This window comes from Benincasa hispida, chromosome 4, assembly GCF_009727055.1.
Source record: "Benincasa hispida cultivar B227 chromosome 4, ASM972705v1, whole genome shotgun sequence".
Classification (NCBI taxonomy): Eukaryota; Viridiplantae; Streptophyta; class Magnoliopsida; order Cucurbitales; family Cucurbitaceae; genus Benincasa; species Benincasa hispida.
In genome coordinates, this window is record NC_052352.1 from 32,628,072 (window position 1) to 32,645,565 (window position 17,494).

At 29.1% G+C, this 17,494-nt stretch overlaps 1 protein-coding gene across 2 annotated transcripts; it reads right to left on the reverse strand.

Annotated features, from left to right (window-relative positions):
- Positions 1-11,034: 11,034 nt before the first annotated feature.
- Positions 11,035-15,186, reverse strand: LOC120075724 (MKI67 FHA domain-interacting nucleolar phosphoprotein). 2 transcript variants are annotated; one of them, XM_039029356.1, is made up of 9 exons: positions 15,053-15,186; positions 14,774-14,867; positions 14,523-14,637; positions 14,362-14,417; positions 14,136-14,183; positions 13,933-14,030; positions 13,743-13,812; positions 13,558-13,668; positions 11,035-11,319 (listed from the first exon to the last, which is right to left on the reverse strand). In XM_039029356.1, exons 2-9 carry the CDS (start codon positions 14,861-14,863, stop codon positions 11,269-11,271), a joined length of 639 nt encoding a protein of 212 aa, XP_038885284.1. In that variant the 5' UTR covers positions 14,864-14,867; positions 15,053-15,186; the 3' UTR covers positions 11,035-11,268. The 2 variants fall into 2 exon arrangements, with proteins under 2 accessions (XP_038885284.1, XP_038885285.1); XM_039029357.1 differs by having other exon boundaries at positions 14,963-15,103.
- Between the last annotated feature and the right edge of the window lie 2,308 nt (positions 15,187-17,494).

Below are 17,494 nucleotides of genomic sequence, written 5' to 3' on the forward strand. Positions count from 1 at the left end.
TATTATGGGTAATTTTAAAGCAACAAATTAACTTAAGTAGAACCAAGTGAGTTACCTTATCCTAAATGGACCCAAGAATGACAGGGAATCAGCCTAGGTGAATCCGTTTGAAGTGTGGAAAGAAAGATTGGGTTGTACAGCCTAACTGGCCCACCTCAACTTCGAAGGCCGAAGCCAGGACCAACATATTCTACACATACCACCCAATTGGCTAGTCTCAACCAACATACTCCACCTATGTGGCTTGGTCTAACTCTCAAGTGTCCTATTTCCAAAATGATAAAGTAGATAAGATCCAAATCCTAAAAAGATGAGAAAAACCGCTAGTCTAATTCCATTATAAATAGAGTGTTGTTGACCAACATAAGGTAATTTCATCTTTCTTCTTAAATTGTTTGCTCTGACTTTTGTGAGCATTGGAGTGCCTGTGACAGGCACCACACTGGTGTGTTATTTTGACCATTTTACAGGTGATCTCTTCCTCAAATTATAAATTTACTGTTGGTGTTACGTGAAAGTTCAGTGAGTTTACCTAACCAAATTTTACACCATCAACAATATATATCCCCTACGTCGACATTTGTCAGTATTACTTTTTCTATTTAGATTTGCTCTATGTTGCTGGCACTATGTATTATTTATTGTGCAGTTCTTCATTAGTTCAATTTTCAATTTTGTTGAATTCTATTAGTCAGCTATTTCTTTATAAATACCTAATTTTTTTCATTGGTAGTATTGTTTATTGTTGAGTACTCAATCGTCAATTACAAATATAATTAAAATATTTTTATAAAATGGATGAAAAGACATAGAATGTATAATTGAAGCCAATCTAACAAAGTAGATTTCAAAATAATTTAAAATATATATATATTAAAAAATCTTATATTATATCTTTAGAAAGTATTTATTTTAAATGTCCCACACATTCTAAGAAGTATTAGCTATTTATACTTTTAACAAATAGAAACAATTTTCTAAAAAACTAATATAACCTAAAATACTAATTAATAACTTAAAGAAACAATTAATTTTAAATGCTTAACTATTTAGGAATAAATGTGACAGTAATATTAATTTAAAATAAACATATATACTACATACTGTGTGGTAATCTTTTTGGGTGCTCTCTTTTAATCAACTAGAACTTTCTATTTCTTCGTCCCTCATTGATAGTAGCCTTTTGGTATCGTTTGCAAAAGACTAAAAATCAAATAAAATTTATAAATCATCAAACGAACTGCTTATACTACTGAATAGTACAAACGACAAGTCCGGAATCGAATAATAGAGAACCTAATATAGAATCTCTCTAAATTAAATTGGTCTGTCGAAAGCAGTAAAAATGGATGGAGTATTAGATAGTGGTAATGCGCGGAAAAAATAACATGCGGGAATGTAAACTGCGGAATTTAAATTGGAAGAAAATAAAAATGCAAGAAAAAGTAAAAGAAACGCCTAGGTCAGGACTTAGGATCCACCCATAATGTTCGATTGAATATAGGATTACTAAGAATTATCTCTCTCGATTTAATGTGCTTAGTTAACTTGCCCAGATAGCCAAAGCAAGTGTCCTAATTACTAATTAACCACTTAATTAAAACAAGTGCTCGATTAATTGGGTTAGCATCCATAAAAATCTTACATCTACTTTAATTAATTTCTTGATTAGACTAATTGTTTGGTTGTTTGGGTTCTATAGCATCCATAATAAGCAAACAATTGCATTAAGCTTGATGGGTTCAACTAAGACGATTAATAATATGGATAGCCTAAGTTACTAACTGGTTGTGATCTTGAATTATCTTAGTCATGCAATGTGTAAAAAGGTTATTCTAAACAACTAAAATTCACAACAAGCATACTTTGGATTTTTGTCCTGATGAGATTAAAAACACATTAGATTACTAATCTCTAGCAATCAAAGAACGAACCAAGGTTGATCAGACCTAACATACATCTAAGCATAGAAGTTAAAATGCATTTAAGAACCACAAAAAAAAAAAAAATCAAAGAGAAATTTAGATTTAGAACAAAAAAATCCTCACAATTGATCCATGGTGAAGACCTAAGCTAGCTACTCACCTTAGCCAAGAGATCGGTCCAAGATAATCTTTACAATCATTAAAGAAAAAAAATCCAAGAATGAAGAATTACAAAGGGAATGAGAAGAATAGAGAAGAAAATGGATTGGGGGCTGAAAGCCCGAGCTGGTATGACCTAATTCAGCAAAAACCGTATTTATAAAAATAGCCCAGCATCGTTATGTTGAGGGGTAGCATAGTTATGCTGACTTTTTTGTTGCTGCAGCATAACGACGTCGAACTCTACGCTCACCCATCTGATCAGGCGTGCGTGCGAGCCTCTGTGTTTGTCAAATTTCGGAACATATAGCTACACCCCAGGGCAACATCGCTACGCTCCCTGAAAAGCTATTCTCGGCCTTCAAGCATAAAGCACAACACAAGGGGTTGGGTTGCTACGCTCCAAAAGGGCAATTTGGTCATTTTTCTTCCTTTCTTCACGGTTGATGCTATGGAGCTCCGTTTTGGCTCATTTTTGTCCCGTTTCGACTCCGGTGGTCTGTTCTATCTCTTAGTTGCTTAATACCTACAAAATAACATAATAAACACATAAAATCCATGAACGAACCCAAATTAAGCTAGAAAAAATAAAACTTTTACGATGTTATCACTCATCTTTATAGTCATTGTACTAAAAAGAAATATAATTGTTTTTTTTAAAGGGAAAAAACAATTTTTTCCTAATAATCAAACTTTTAACACTACAATTTATCTAGGTCATTTAAAATCCAATTTAAAGTGAATAACTAGAATAATTCTTATTAAGTATAATGCTATTACTTTTGAAAAAAAAAAAAAAGATACACCATATTCTAATTAATAAAGTGAGATAACAATAGGAAAATAACTGCCAATATCTACACTATAAAATACAAATTCCAAGATATTTTTCATGTACGCTATCTCCCTTCAATAAAATAAATTGGAGCTAAAATATATAATAAAAGAAAAATAAATACAACATTTTTTTTAAAGAAAAATCTCATTACAAATATATAGTGCTTAGCCATTTATCAATCTTGTTTACTTTCACCCTCTAATCTATTTTTTTCCATTAAACAGCTCACATAATCAAGATTTTTTACTTTTAATTAAACTTCATTATGAATTCAGTTTTTTTCGATGTTAAAATAGAAATATATCAATAACTAATCTTCCATTTGATAACCATTTGTTTTTAGAATTTATGTTTCTTTTTTTACTGTTTTCAAATGTAGAAAAGTGAACTAAAATATTTACAAAATATAACAAAATTTTATAACTATCGATGATAAACACAGATAGACTTTTATCAATGTCTACTAGTGATATTGATAGACACCGATAGAAGTCTATTAGTGTCTATCAACATCTATCATTGATAGTTCTAAAATTTTGCTATATTTTATAAATATATTCAACAATTTTACCATTTGAAATCATTTTACTTTTTTATTTTGGATTAATTTAGTCCAATTTCAAAAACTAAATTTAATTTTTAATTTTTTAAGAAAACCTAGTTTTTCAAAAACTTTTTTTTTTTATCAGCAAGAATAACTACTTCCTTTTTTTTTTGTTTTGTATTTAGAATTTATGTTTTTTTATTATTATTAATTTAGTCAAATTTCAAAAAACAAATTTTTAATTTTATTTTTTTAAAAAAAAACCTTTTAAAACCTAGTTTTTCAAAAAACTTGTGGTTTTTTTTTCCCCAAAATTGGATAAGAATTATTTTCTAACTGAGATGAAAAGCATATTAAAGAAACCGTGAGAAACATGTACAATTACAAATGGTTATCCTGATTTGTTGAAAAATGTTTAATAATAAATGAAAGTTTCATAATATATTAATAGTTAATTTACTTTGACAAATACCAATAATCGTTCTAATAAATTAATATTAATGTTGTAACATAATTCAAATGGTTTCTCTTTGACAAAATTAAAATTCTTTCATAATTTAAAATCTTATGTTATTAAATGGAAATACTAAAAAGGGAAAATCCACCCTAGGAGGCCTAAGTTTTAGATTTAGCTGTCATTTCGTTTTGTTACAATTTTATCTTTGAGATTTGACTTTTATTTCAATTTGATCCATAGATTTCAAGATTTACATTTTTAATTACGATTTCTCTCAAATAAATAAAGTTTCATTATTTTTCATCATTTCATAATTATTTGATTGACATTGGCTCAATAATTAACTGTGAGTATTTCTAAGAAAATCAAGATTTAGAGTGTAAAATCTTGAAACCTATGGATCAAATTGAAGGTTAAAATTGTAACAATTTGAAATTTAATACTTAAAATAAAATCAAAATTCAAAATTTAAGAACCGAATAAATGTATAATGTTGTGAAACTTAAGAACCAAATGAAGAAATTAAATATAAAACTTAGAGACTAAAAAGATATTTTTGAAGAAAAAAACATGAAAAGAAATGAATTAAAGGGGGTTGGGGGCAATTAATAATGTTATAAAGGATAAAGGAGCAAATGCATGGAATGCATGGAATTGCATTGGTGGAGGGGAACGGAACCTGTGATATTATCACTCATAATTAAACCTCACCGCGTTTTTAACCTAATTCCACCTCTTTTTATTGAATTTTTTTTTTTTTTTTCCCCAAATAAAATTCCACCTTTTTTAAACTTTCAAAACAATTGAATTTTTTTAATTTTGTCTTCTAATAGATACTCTAACAAATTTTAAAATATTTAAAGTTAATCTAAATTTGAATTTTATGTTTAATGAAATGAAATCTAAGGTTATATTTTGAAACATACTTAATTCTCAAAAAAAATTTAAAAAAAAACAAATGGTAATTACGAAACGAGACCTGAACTTTTTATTTTATATCTAGTAGATCTGCAAAATTAGGGACTAAATTTGTTATTTCGAAAGTTCAAGAATCAAATATATACAAATTTCGTAATTTAGAGACTAAACTTGTAATTTAACCTAATTTTTTTATTTGAAATCTATTGAAATTTTTCACTTTACCCTCAATTTGTTAAAAATAATTATAAATTAATTAATTAGGTCATTCTACTAGTATTTGTCAAGGGGAAAAAAACTTATGTGCTATGTAATTATTGTGTTATTAATATATTTGGAAAATGATCATGTCATTTGAAGGGGAAAAAAAATAAAAATTGAGACAAGTTGAACTTATGTTAAAATAGCATCTAAGTAAGTAATACATGTTTATGTATAAGGTTAATAACAACACCTTGATTGAATGATACAAGACACCAACTTTTTGTTCACAATATTTTCCCTTTTGCAAAACTACTTAAAGTGGGAATCTTTAATACACTATATTAAGGAAAAATTTAATCTTCTTTGATAGAGATCTATAAAGATGATTAGAAGTCTATCAATAATAAAAATTTATGTAAGTCTTGATACTATGTGATAGATACTTATAAAAGTCTATCAATATTTTTTTAGTTTGACATTTGTGAAAATTTCTCTTATATTAAAAGTAAAATTATATTTTTAAGGGACTGAAAAGAAAACTGAGAATTGACTAAAAGGTTATTGACCATTAATTTTATATAAAAAATAATTAAATGTTAGAATCTTTTTATAGAAATGAAACAAATAAAAAGTAGTTGGATAGAACAATAATGGGCTTGCATCAATTAAGTTGAGAAGTTCATTAATGTATGATCTAATTGTTATAGGTTGTTGATGATGAATTGATGATGGATTTGGATGGTAGTGTAAAAAGTCAAATATGTTCTTTGGGTATGAAAATAATAATGGTTATGTGAAGAAAAAATAGAATCGAAACTTCAAAAAACCATTGTAATTTGGTTAAAAGACATTTTTGGTCCCACAACTTTCATAAAACTAACCATTTATTCTCTAAACTTTGGTATGTAACAATTTAGTCTCAGAACTTTCAATTTCATAACAATTTAGTCCACGAACTTTAGTATGTAACAATTTGATTCTTGTATTTTTAAATTCACAACAATTTAGTCTCTTATGTAAATAAATTTATCAAAATTAGATGTCAATTTTTATTATTTTATGAAGTAGATTTTGTGTTTTATAAATCATTCCGAGTCTCTAATTCGTTTATCGATTTATTTAGACAAAAAATCTCATTAAATCTTAGCAATAAGTTCTGCAAGAAGGACTAAATTGTTATAAATCTTATAATGCAATGACAAAATTGTTACATAGCAAAGTTCAGGGACTAAGGATATATTTGGAATACATGTATTTAATTTAAAAAATAAGTCATTTTGAAAGAAATTGAAGTATTTGACAACCACTCAAAATAATTTTTCAAGTGTATTTTAATACATTTTTATAAAAAAATGTTCAGATAAAAATGAATTTTTTTAAATACTTTTTTTCTCAAAATCAATCTAAACATGTCTAAATTGTTAGTTTTATGAAAGTTTAGATATTAAAAGTGTTTTTTAACCTTAATGTCACAAGTAAAATGACAAATTAATGATGGATGAAAGTTTGGAAATTATATTAAAATCTCTCAATTAAATAATGAAATTAAAGTTTTGAAAGAGAGAGAATTCTTTAGAAGAAAGATATATAAATGTGTGTTTTAAAAAATAGTTTCAATTATATTGGGACTTGTTCCAAGTATAATCCAATAAACATTATTAAACATGCTAAGGGCAAATTAGGAATAGTAAATTTATTCGTTGAGATTAAGGGTCAACCATAATAAATTGTCGGTTGTGGCTTTTTGAATTAATTTATTCAAAATTTAAGTGTGGCGATTTATTATATATTGTTGGGAAAACTATGGTTAATTTAATTAATGATTTCAATAATAAATGAGGAGCTATACGAGAATATGAATCTTCGACTTTAAAAGGAGTATATACATATTAATTGTCATTGAGTTACGTATGTACTGGTGAAATTCGACCTATAATCGTCGACACTCAATATTTCTACGATCAGTATTAAGGAGACATTTGTTCATTTCATCGTATGCTTTGCACTATTAATGGTCTAGCTCATTCGCTTGCTCTTCCTACTTGCATAATGCAGCATCCAAATGTTTGGTTAAAGAATCTCTTGAACTCACATCGCTCTTTCAATTTGGATTTTGCAATAACACCGAGTTCACAAACCCCCCTCCCGAAAAGGGAGAAAAAAAAGATCTTTTGTGGATAAACTATTAAAAGACAAACATGAACCTATTATTTATTGATTAAGACATCTTCACTTTTTTTAAATATCGTAAATTCGAATTTCTCAATACTAACGTGTAATGTGTGTATATAATTCCTTGTTTACTAAAAAAAATTATATATGAAAAAAAAGGGTATATATAAAAAAGAAGTTTAATGAGAAATGCAATAAAAACAAAATGAGAGGAAACAAATCTATACTTCACATGAAAGATGGAATAACTGAATTCAAAGAGCAATGAATGGAAAAGTGGAGTTCATTTAAGGGAGAGGGTGGGGGGAAGTTGTGAAAATTAAATACTCTCTATCCTTTTGCAAGGGACAATACGAACCGAAGCAAACCCAATATTGTTTAATTATTAATTGTTTTACTATTTCAAAAAAAAAAAAAAAAAAAAATCAAACAATGGTTTTTTTTTTTTTTTAAGTACAATTAGGGTAGTGGGATTCAAACCACGGAATGCATGTTTTCCAACAGTTGGATGTTAATTAAGCTATGTTCGATTTGACATATATTGTTATTATTTGATCTCCCTTTATTATGCATTTTATATTTGATCTCTCTTTTTATTCATATATTAGTATAACAACGGCAATACTCTTCTATATCTCTACATCACGTTAATTGTCTCTATGACTGTTCAGAGTGAGTGAAATCATCTCCCGGGGTAACAGGTAGAGGTGTTCAAAAAAAACCAGATGACCCAAAAAAACCGATCAACCCAACCCAACCTGTACCGTTTGGGTTGGGTTATGAATTCTTTTAGGTTGGGTTGAGTTCAAATAAATGAAAATTTTATGGGTTGGGTTGGTTTATGGGTCATCTAAAATAACCCGAACCAACCCAAACTTATTATTAACTTTAGAATGTATATATTTTTGCTTATGTACAATTAGACATACATATATTTATTTTAGTTTTTTTCTTAATTTTATTAGTTTTTTGGATAATTTATTCTTCAATAACTCTTAAAAATAGTTTTTTTTTCACTTTGAAAAAAAGATTATAAATTGTATAAATTGAAATTGAGTTGTTAATCTTAATTCATATATGAAAATAGTTAAACCGAATTTTTACATATTAACATTTTACTTCCTTTTATAAACAAAAAATTAAATAAATGACCCGATTAACCCGAACCAACCCACTCAAATATTTCATGGTTGGGTTGGGTTGGGTTCATTTTTTTTTAATGAGAGTTATTTGGGTTGAAAAAATTTACAACCTAAACAATTGGGTTGGGTCTAAAAAATTCTTCAACCCAGCCCAATTCATGAACACCCCTAGTAACCGGTGTCTTTACTTAATTAAAAAAAACGAGATCACTTATTAGCAACACTGACTTATAAAGTACGTAAATTGTGAATCGTCTTACTTATGATTTAACTTGTGATATATTATTGTAAATAACAAAACTTTGTTGATGTAAAAAGAATATGAATGATTATTGGAAAAATGTGAAGAGTTAATTCCCATTTGAAGTACGAAAGGAGATTGAAGTTCAATTAATACGAAAATGAAAGAAAGCAACAATCCAATTGGGAGGCAAACTTTAGCCATTTATTTATTGGTTGAAAACTTCAAATACCTTTTAAACCAATTTTTGGAAGCCCATTTTGCATTTGAGTACAAATCAACTTACTCCACATTTTCAGCTCAATCAATGGCCCCATTTGTTCTTAATGTTGAATGAGTATATCTTCATTAGATTTTAATTCTATTAAACTATATGTTTACATCTTCATTAAATTTTAATTAGATTTTAGTTTCTATTAATAAGTTTTTTTAATAGTAGTTTTGTGTTAAATAAACCTTTAAACTTTCAAGATCATGTTTAATTGACTTTTGAACTTTAAAATTATGTGTGTTCAAAATTTGTGGACCTATTAGACACAAAATTAAAATTTTAATCCAAAATTTAAAGTATGAAAAGTAAACTGAAAACTAAAAAGTTATTCAAGGCACATAGTTGCAATAAAATATCTATTCCACCAATTTTAGAAAGTGTTTTAGATTTTTTATTCTCTATCCATTTTATGTACCAATAATGTTGAACATACACAAAATATGCCATATTAGAATTTAAAGTTTAGAGATTTCATTCACAGTTTAGTTTATTAAAAAAGTAAAATAATAAATAAATAAAAGGTTTGGATTAGGGTTTAAGAAAAAATTACAGTCCTTTCTCTTACATTTTTCTCTATGGTTTGGTCTTTTGATTATATAGTTGATCATTTATATATGAAAGAAGTTTATTTGTATTTGAATTGGACATCATTTTATTTAATTTTTTTTTTCAAACACACACCTATTGGAAACTTGATCCTTGAATTAAAGTATGTTTAGATTACTTAAGAAATAAAGAATACTAATGTTCTTTTTCAACATGCTATTTGATTTTCTTTTAACATTTTTTTTTTTTTTTTGGAAAGAAAAACTTGAAATATGACATGTTTGGATTGCCTAAGAAAAAAGTATTCCTCAAGGATTATTCATTTTTATGAATATTGTTTGAAATAAAAACACTTATGTATTTGGTTACATGTTCTCAAAGTATTTAGAATTAGTTTGTTTAGTTTACCATACACTCAAAATGTTACTACTAATGTCAAATTAATGTAAAATAAGACTATTAAATATTACGAACTAATAATTTCAATGTCATATTTTTTTAGTATATTGACTGTTGCCACCAGGTATTAGAGGTGGACATCGGAAGTAGTCATTGTAGTTGATCGCTAGAAGTGGTCATTGCCAGAATGATCATCATAGGTGATTGTTGGAGTTGATCCATCAAATTTGGATGCATGAAGTGGTTGACAGAGTAGGTCAAAAAAGCATGATTTAGACAATCATTGTCATCATAGTGAGACAATAGTAGTCGTTGATGATGGTAGTACCGAAGTTGTCACCATCATATAGTCATTAAAAATATTGGAAGAGGGGAAGATTGTCATTGCGAACTCAACCCAATTTAAATTGGAAAGCCAAAAAGTGAGTGAGTTGGTCAAGTTAGTGGGTCAAGCACCTCCTAAAAGGTTAACAGTTTTTGTATTGATAAAAATTTTAAATTACAAATTGACCAGTAACACTCAACCTTTATCGAAGAGAAAAATGCAGCAGCAGGAAGAAAGTAAACCGACAACAAATCAATCCATCGGAAGTTCAACTTTCTCCGAGACGAACTCCATTATGAAAACAAGATTTGAGTGCCGAGAGTTGAAAAGACGATGTGAGTTAAAGAGACTTGGAAGCTTCAAAGTTTGAAAGAAGGGAGAAAATTCTGAGACATTTGAGTCAAAATTAACAATGAAGAGGATTTGAGGGAAGAAAAAGAGGAAAAAGAAGACTGAAGAAGTAAAATCAAGTTTCTAAGTTCCATGAAGGTGTAGATGTTTTTGGTTAAAGATGATGCGGGGAAGCATCACGTGTCATTGATGTGCATGTGTGTACGTGCACATGGCAATGCAACCTACAAGTCATGGTGTCATGTCGTGTCCCTATACTTCGGTATAGACTAATTTGAACTAATATTTCGGTAGATACCAACTTCACTGTTCATTAACCACCTTTTTAATACACATTGAAAACTCTTCCAATTTCACTGTTCAGTATAAGACCAAATATAGCAAAAATAGCATCCCAATCTAAACTATATTTCATCTAAATATGAAGCCAATTAAGAATTAGATGGATGAAACTGAAGCATGATATAAACTATACGTGTAGATGTGACATGGTAGATCTTTCAAATTTACCATCCAGATTCCTATCCTTGAGAAAGTAGGAATTGTAAGCCATAAAAGCTTTTATATAACCTTTTTTCATTCATTTTTATAAAAGGCAATACATACTACTAAAGAGCTTAAGAATATGTTTTGACACAATTTCACAGATCAAAATTTGGAGATTCAAGGATATCGGGAAGGTTACCCCTCCAACATATGAAACTGGAAACACGCAAGGGCTCATCCTTCTTCCTCTAGTGTGATAATATTCTAGCTTTCTATGAAAGACCCTCATTCTAATCTTCATCGAACTTGATCTTCTTGGGAATTGGTTGGACACTACCCACCTGCAAATTATCCAGAGTCAAACACATTAGAAAACTAGAATGCAATTCTACACACTAAAAATTCAACAGGAAGATAATTAGAGGAGAAGCTCCTGCAGATTAATGCATTCAAATAATGACACCGAATCTCAAATAAAGGGAAGTTTCACTTTGATCGAGCAGATCTCACGACGGGGGCAGCATCATATGATGCTGAAGTTCTTAGAAGGTATTTACAAGCACTCAAAGTTATATAGGTTTGCATACTCAAAATGATAAAAAGGATTAGTTAAATTTCATCCTCCTAAAATTGCCCATATAAGACTCCCGTTTATGATATTTCACATACCTATGAATGGGCCACCATTTTGTACATCTAATGAAGAATGAGTTTTTTTATTTAAAACAAAAAAAAATATATTTCACATAGAAATCATTAAAATGTGGGGTGGCTCATTCACAGACCCCCAACCGTATGGAGATGATGAAAAAGTGTAGTGGGCCAACTGTGAGGATCTAGGAAGCACAGATACTTCTAATTGTGCAGAGAATCGATATCAGATACGCGGATACGTCTAGATACGTGGTAAATACGTGTTTGATACATGATTTGAAGTATCTGATTTTTTTATTATTTTTTTAATTTTCAGATATGCGTATCTACTTCCAGATATGTGAAGGGGATACGTGAGTAAATTTTTTTTCCAAATTTAAGCCCAACCCACCACCCATTTTATTTTAATGCATGCTTAGGAGTGATTTTAAAATCATCAAAATTCATTTTTTTTAATTTTTAAAATCACTCAAAAGCACACTTTTAATTACTCAAAATTAAATTAGTTTTCAATTTTACACTTTTAAATGCAATTTTCATATCATCAAAATTAGTTTTGAAGAATTAAACATGTCAAAATCACTTCTAAACATAAAAGTCAACTTAAATTGAGCAATCCAAAACAAAATAAATTAAAAATGATAAAACATAAAAAAAAACCCAAAATGTAATTAAATCTTCATTCTTCCCTTCTCTCTCACTATTTAAATCATGATTCACACCCACCTTCATCCTCAACTTCATTCTTCAATCTTCATCTTCTACTTCTTTCCTACCGTCTACTCTAGTCACTAAACAATCCGTTGACGTTATTGGATTTTTTTTCAAATTTTCACTCTCTTCTTGAATCTATTTTAATCTAACTTAAAATAAGAATTATAGCAATTGATTAGACATTATAAACATACATACATAATATATATATATTATATATATATATATATATATATATATATATAATATATATATATATATATATATCCGTATCATGTAACTGTATTTGTGTCTATGCTCTTAGGTAAGGATACTGTTGAGAGCTCTTAGGGGTAGTTCCTCGCTAGAATTAATGCCTCTCTTCGGATGTCTATTCTTGAGGTCTTTCATAATTATCCTCTTCACCTTATACTCTTGGTTTGGAGGATTTTTTTGCTTTTTGTTCAGTTCAGTCTTGTTTAGATTCTTTTCGTAGGCCCCTTTTTGTTTTCTCAACAAAAGATCTGGTTTTTTAGACAATTATAACAAAAACCAGAGTTCTTTTTGGCATGGGAATTGAGTTTGACAAAAGCAAAATTCAATCAATCAAATTAAGGAATGAACTAACCATATTAAAACTCCAAGAATAAGTAGGAATTAGGGAAGCAGAGGAAGACTTGGATCACATTTTTTAGAGATGTTAGCTTGCAAGAGCTTATTTGGAGTGATTTCTTTCAAATGTTTGGTTTCTTGCTTGCTCGTCATAGGGATAATAGTGCTGTGATCATGGAGTTCCTCCTCAATTCACCCTTTTATGAAAAGAGTCATTTTCTTTGGCTTGTTGTGTGTGCAATTATGTGGGGTCTTTGGGGTGGGCAGAATAATCAAGTATTTAGAGTGTTAAAAAGGGACCCTATTGATGTTTGGTTCCTTGTTTTATTTCAAGTTTTCCTACAGGTTTCATTTTCAAAGATTTTTGTAATTATTTTATTGGTTCTATTTTGTATAGCTAGAGCCCTTTCTTATAATTGAGCTCCCTTTTTTGTAGGTTTGATTATTTGAAGGTCTGTGTTTTCTTTCATCTTGACACAATGAAAGTAGGAGTTTCAATAAATAAATAAAAAGTAGAAATTACGGATTAGTGAATAAACAACTCTCATGTTTTAAATAAACTGCTAAAATTTAATAATCTTCAGGGGGGGAAATTTAGTAAGAGATAAAAAACTTCTTACAATTTCTGGACACTCGTAATCAATCCCAGCAGCTCTTATCCTCTTCTGTCTAGCCTGATCTCGCTTCATGATTCTATCCACCAACTTCTTGTGCTCGTCCAATGTCCTTTCCTAAAAATTATCATAGAACAAGTAAGAAGACATGTATGTTTATGGTCTAAAAGATAATTTTACAAGCTTAATACCTTGTTATGCTGCTTACGCTCAAGTTCAGACCAATTTAAAGGCGTGTGGCGATAGTTAAAACCTTTCCAACTGCAAATATGGCAACATTTAAACGAGGGAAAAAGACATTCTTTGAAATATTCAACAACCATGTCCTACATGGCTTGTTGATGCAAAAATCTGCCTGGAGAAATGCAATTGATTACTTACAGTTTGGGATGAACATGCTCGGGAGCAATTAGATGGACTTTCAGAATGTGTTCATACAACAAATAGTTATGCATGGAATCAGCTACAATTTTCGCTACCTGTGCTCACAGAATCCAAATTCGGGGTAAACAGAAAGCGATAAAGATGAATGACTAACATTCAGAAAATTACTAAGTACAAAAGTCCTAAAATAGATATAGCACCTCTGGAGATTCAAATTCAATGTAGCCAAAATGCCTCGACTTCCCAGTCTACATATAAAAACAAAATCATAAATCAAACCATGGATTGAGATACTGAGAAAGAATGTAATATAATGGGTGTTTGTTTTGGTTATCAGTAAAATCTAGTAATTTATTGCAATGCAACATTCTCCTGTGAACATATTTTCTTTTTGGAAGAAAGCTTTGCAGATTCAGCCATCCTTACCTTTTTATTTCGTGCAATTCTTAATCTTTTGACTTTCCCAAACTGTCCGAAAAATCCTGTAGAAAACTATAGTGGTTAAGAAGTAGCAGACATGATAACAAGAAACTTGAACTTTAAATTTCATTGAATATAAAATGTAAGTTTAGGGTATACGACTAAACCTTCCATCTCCTTCTCGAAGAACCCGTGGGGTATGCGACCAATGTAGAGAACAGTAGCAGTACTTTCCAGTGGCTTCTGTGCCGGTAACTTACGCCCAGGACCACCCTCCAACGGCTGGGGAAAAAAATCAGAGGCAAGAGAGAGGAACAAATACATTAAAACCTAGAGAGGTAGAGAGATAGAATAACAAACAAAAAATAAAAAGATCCGAGTCGAAGGGATTGATGAACAGAGTGAAGGGCATACATACCAAGAAATCAGCAGATTCTTGCTTGTGGCATGAGAGAGAAGTAGCCTTGCTGAGTTTCTTCTTCATAGCTTTCTTCGCCTTAGCCCCCATTGAACTAAAACAAACAAACAAACAAGAACTTAGGGAAAAGAAATCTTAGCAGGAAATTTCAGGAAATTCGAAGCGGAAGGCAATGATTTGAGTCCGAACTTCAAAATTGAAAGTAGAGAATGGAGGAGGATCGAAGTGGGAAATTAGGGTTTTGGAGGATGAAAAGATTAGGGTTTGGAGAGAACTGACATGAAAGAGGAGATGGAAGGAAGAAGAGAGAAAGCGGTGGAGTTGGCGGCGTCGGAATGAGAGACCACAATAGAGTGGATGCTGCGTAGTACGTAGGTCGAGCACAGGTTAAAACGCTGCGTTTTCTCCTTTGACTTCGTCTTCTCCAGTCATTCATTTTCTTTTCTAAAACAATAAAAAAAATCATTTTTTTCTTAAAGTAACCATTTAGATTATAATAATTACTACGGTAAATACTATTTTGTAATCTTCAATTAGTTACAGTCAACTCTATTTTAAAACTCTCATTTGCTATGATATTTATTATTTGTTATAGTTTTTACTATTTTACATTCATCATCTTTTTCTTATTTGCTACAGTATTTTTATTTCCTTCTTAAACTAAAATAGTTTGCATCTTAAACAAATACTATTATAACTTAAACTAAAATAATTTACACTCCAAACACAAACTATTATAACCTAATAATAATAATCTAAGATTATAATAACCAGTTCCTTGCCCCAAACACCTTCTTAATGTTTGTATTTTTAAATTTGTAATAATTTAGTCCCTAATGTAAATAAATTTATCAAAATTAGATGTCAATTTATTATTTTATAATACAGACTTTGTATGTTTAAAAAATATTGAATCTCTAATTAGTTTATTGGTTTATTTATACAATAAATCTCATTAAATCTTAATACTAATTTTTAAAAGAGGAGATATATTGTTAAAGATTTCAAAGTACAAGAACTAAATTGTTACATAATAAAATTTAAAGACTAAATTGTTACAAATTTGAAAGCTGGGGGGTTGAACCACAATTCAAAGTAAATAAACTAAATTGTTAATTTTATAGAAATTTAGGACTAAATATTATTTTTAACTTAACTTTTTTTCTGGGAAAAAAAAAAAGAAAACTCATAATTCTATATGAATATAAATGGATTATATTTTAACATTCGTTCGAATTTAATTTTATGTGGGAGTAAAGCTAAGTCGTGAACATATAATATCATAAGAAAAATGTTTCATCATTTTATTGATTAGGTAGTAGCAATGGCAAAATAAACCTAACTAAATGATAATTAACAAGTATTACTTTTTTGAGATTGAAAATTCAAATATCCCGACTCTTACTTGTTATACTACTTCGTAAAATTATCTCTCAAACAAGGTTTGAGATTAGATTTTTAGTGATTATGCTATATAAATGTTACTTTGACACGTGTAACTCAAATTGTTTTTTCTTTTTTGTTTATTAATGTAAGTGCAACAAGATAATGTATGAAGATTTGAGTATCTAACTTTGGGAGAATGAGTACATATCAATTATGATTGAGCTATACTCACTTGTAAAAACTCGACTTGCTCAATGACATAATTTGATCATCTTGACTTTACTGATGATTTTATTTTACTCTAAGTAACATGATCATGTATCCAAATAAATTTATGATAATAATTGATGACATAAAAGCTATAGAAAAACAAATTGTAATGAATCTTCCTAATGGGAAAACCTTAAATTGAAGACTATTTGGTATATTATATTTAACTTATTTATTTATTTTTCCGGTTACAGTAAATTGGGTAACTATGGCTCTTTCGATACATAATTACCTATAAAACATAAAACAATATCATCTATCAATCGCAATATGAAATATAAACGATTAACATGATACAATTAAGTAAACGCTAATTATTGATTTAAAGAATATTTATAATTTTCTCATGTACAAAAATATCAATTGATATTGATATTTTATCAATATATCCATAAAATTGAGATTCCACGTGAATATGATATCAATTTTTTTTACAAAAGATATCTATTCAGAAATTGATTCTATTTATTCGGTTAAAACTTGACCCGAATGGAAAATTTTCAATTTTCACGATTATGCTCCAACTTTTCATTACATTTCATCAAGAAGGATAACACAAACATCGAAAATAGCATAATATTATCTGATTCATAGGAATACGAAAAAGTATTTTTAGTACCAAAATGGGGAATAGTAACAAAAGGGCGCATAATTTTTGTTACATTACTATCAATTTAATATGTTGTTTTTTTCACCAAAAAAGAAGACCTTTCATCATTATTCATTGTTAATAATGATAAGAAACGAAAGTTTTTTTGAATGATTTTCGATCTTCTTTACCCCATAACTACATAACAACAAAAATTGGGGTATATGCACAAAACAAAACATCATCCCACCTGTGAAATTTCTTCTATTATCTATCTTCCATGAAAAACGAAAGTGAAGACTTACAACTCCGAACTAGAGCCAAGCCATCCAAAAGACCACCCGTAAAAATGCGTCTTATTTCTCCTTAACAAAATGCATCTTAAATCTCCATCGAGAAAAGGAGAGTGAAGAAGAAACTCCTCTATCATAGCTCGAAACTCCGAACTAAAGTCAAGTCATCCTAAAGACTATCCG

What these genes read in the sequence shown, in the direction of transcription:
- LOC120075724 (XM_039029356.1), bottom strand. Translation starts at nt 14,863, where the DNA reads ATGGGGGCTAAGGCGAAGAAAGCTATGAAGAAGAAACTCAGCAAGGCT. An exon ending in CTTCGAGAAGGAGATGGAAG is followed by an intron (nt 14,418 to 14,522) that starts GTTTAGTCGTAT and finishes AGTTTTCTACAG; the next exon opens with GATTTTTCGGACAGTTTGGG. An exon ending in ATTACGAGTGTCCAGAAATT is followed by an intron (nt 11,320 to 13,557) that starts GTAAGAAGTTTT and finishes GATAATTTGCAG; the next exon opens with GTGGGTAGTGTCCAACCAAT.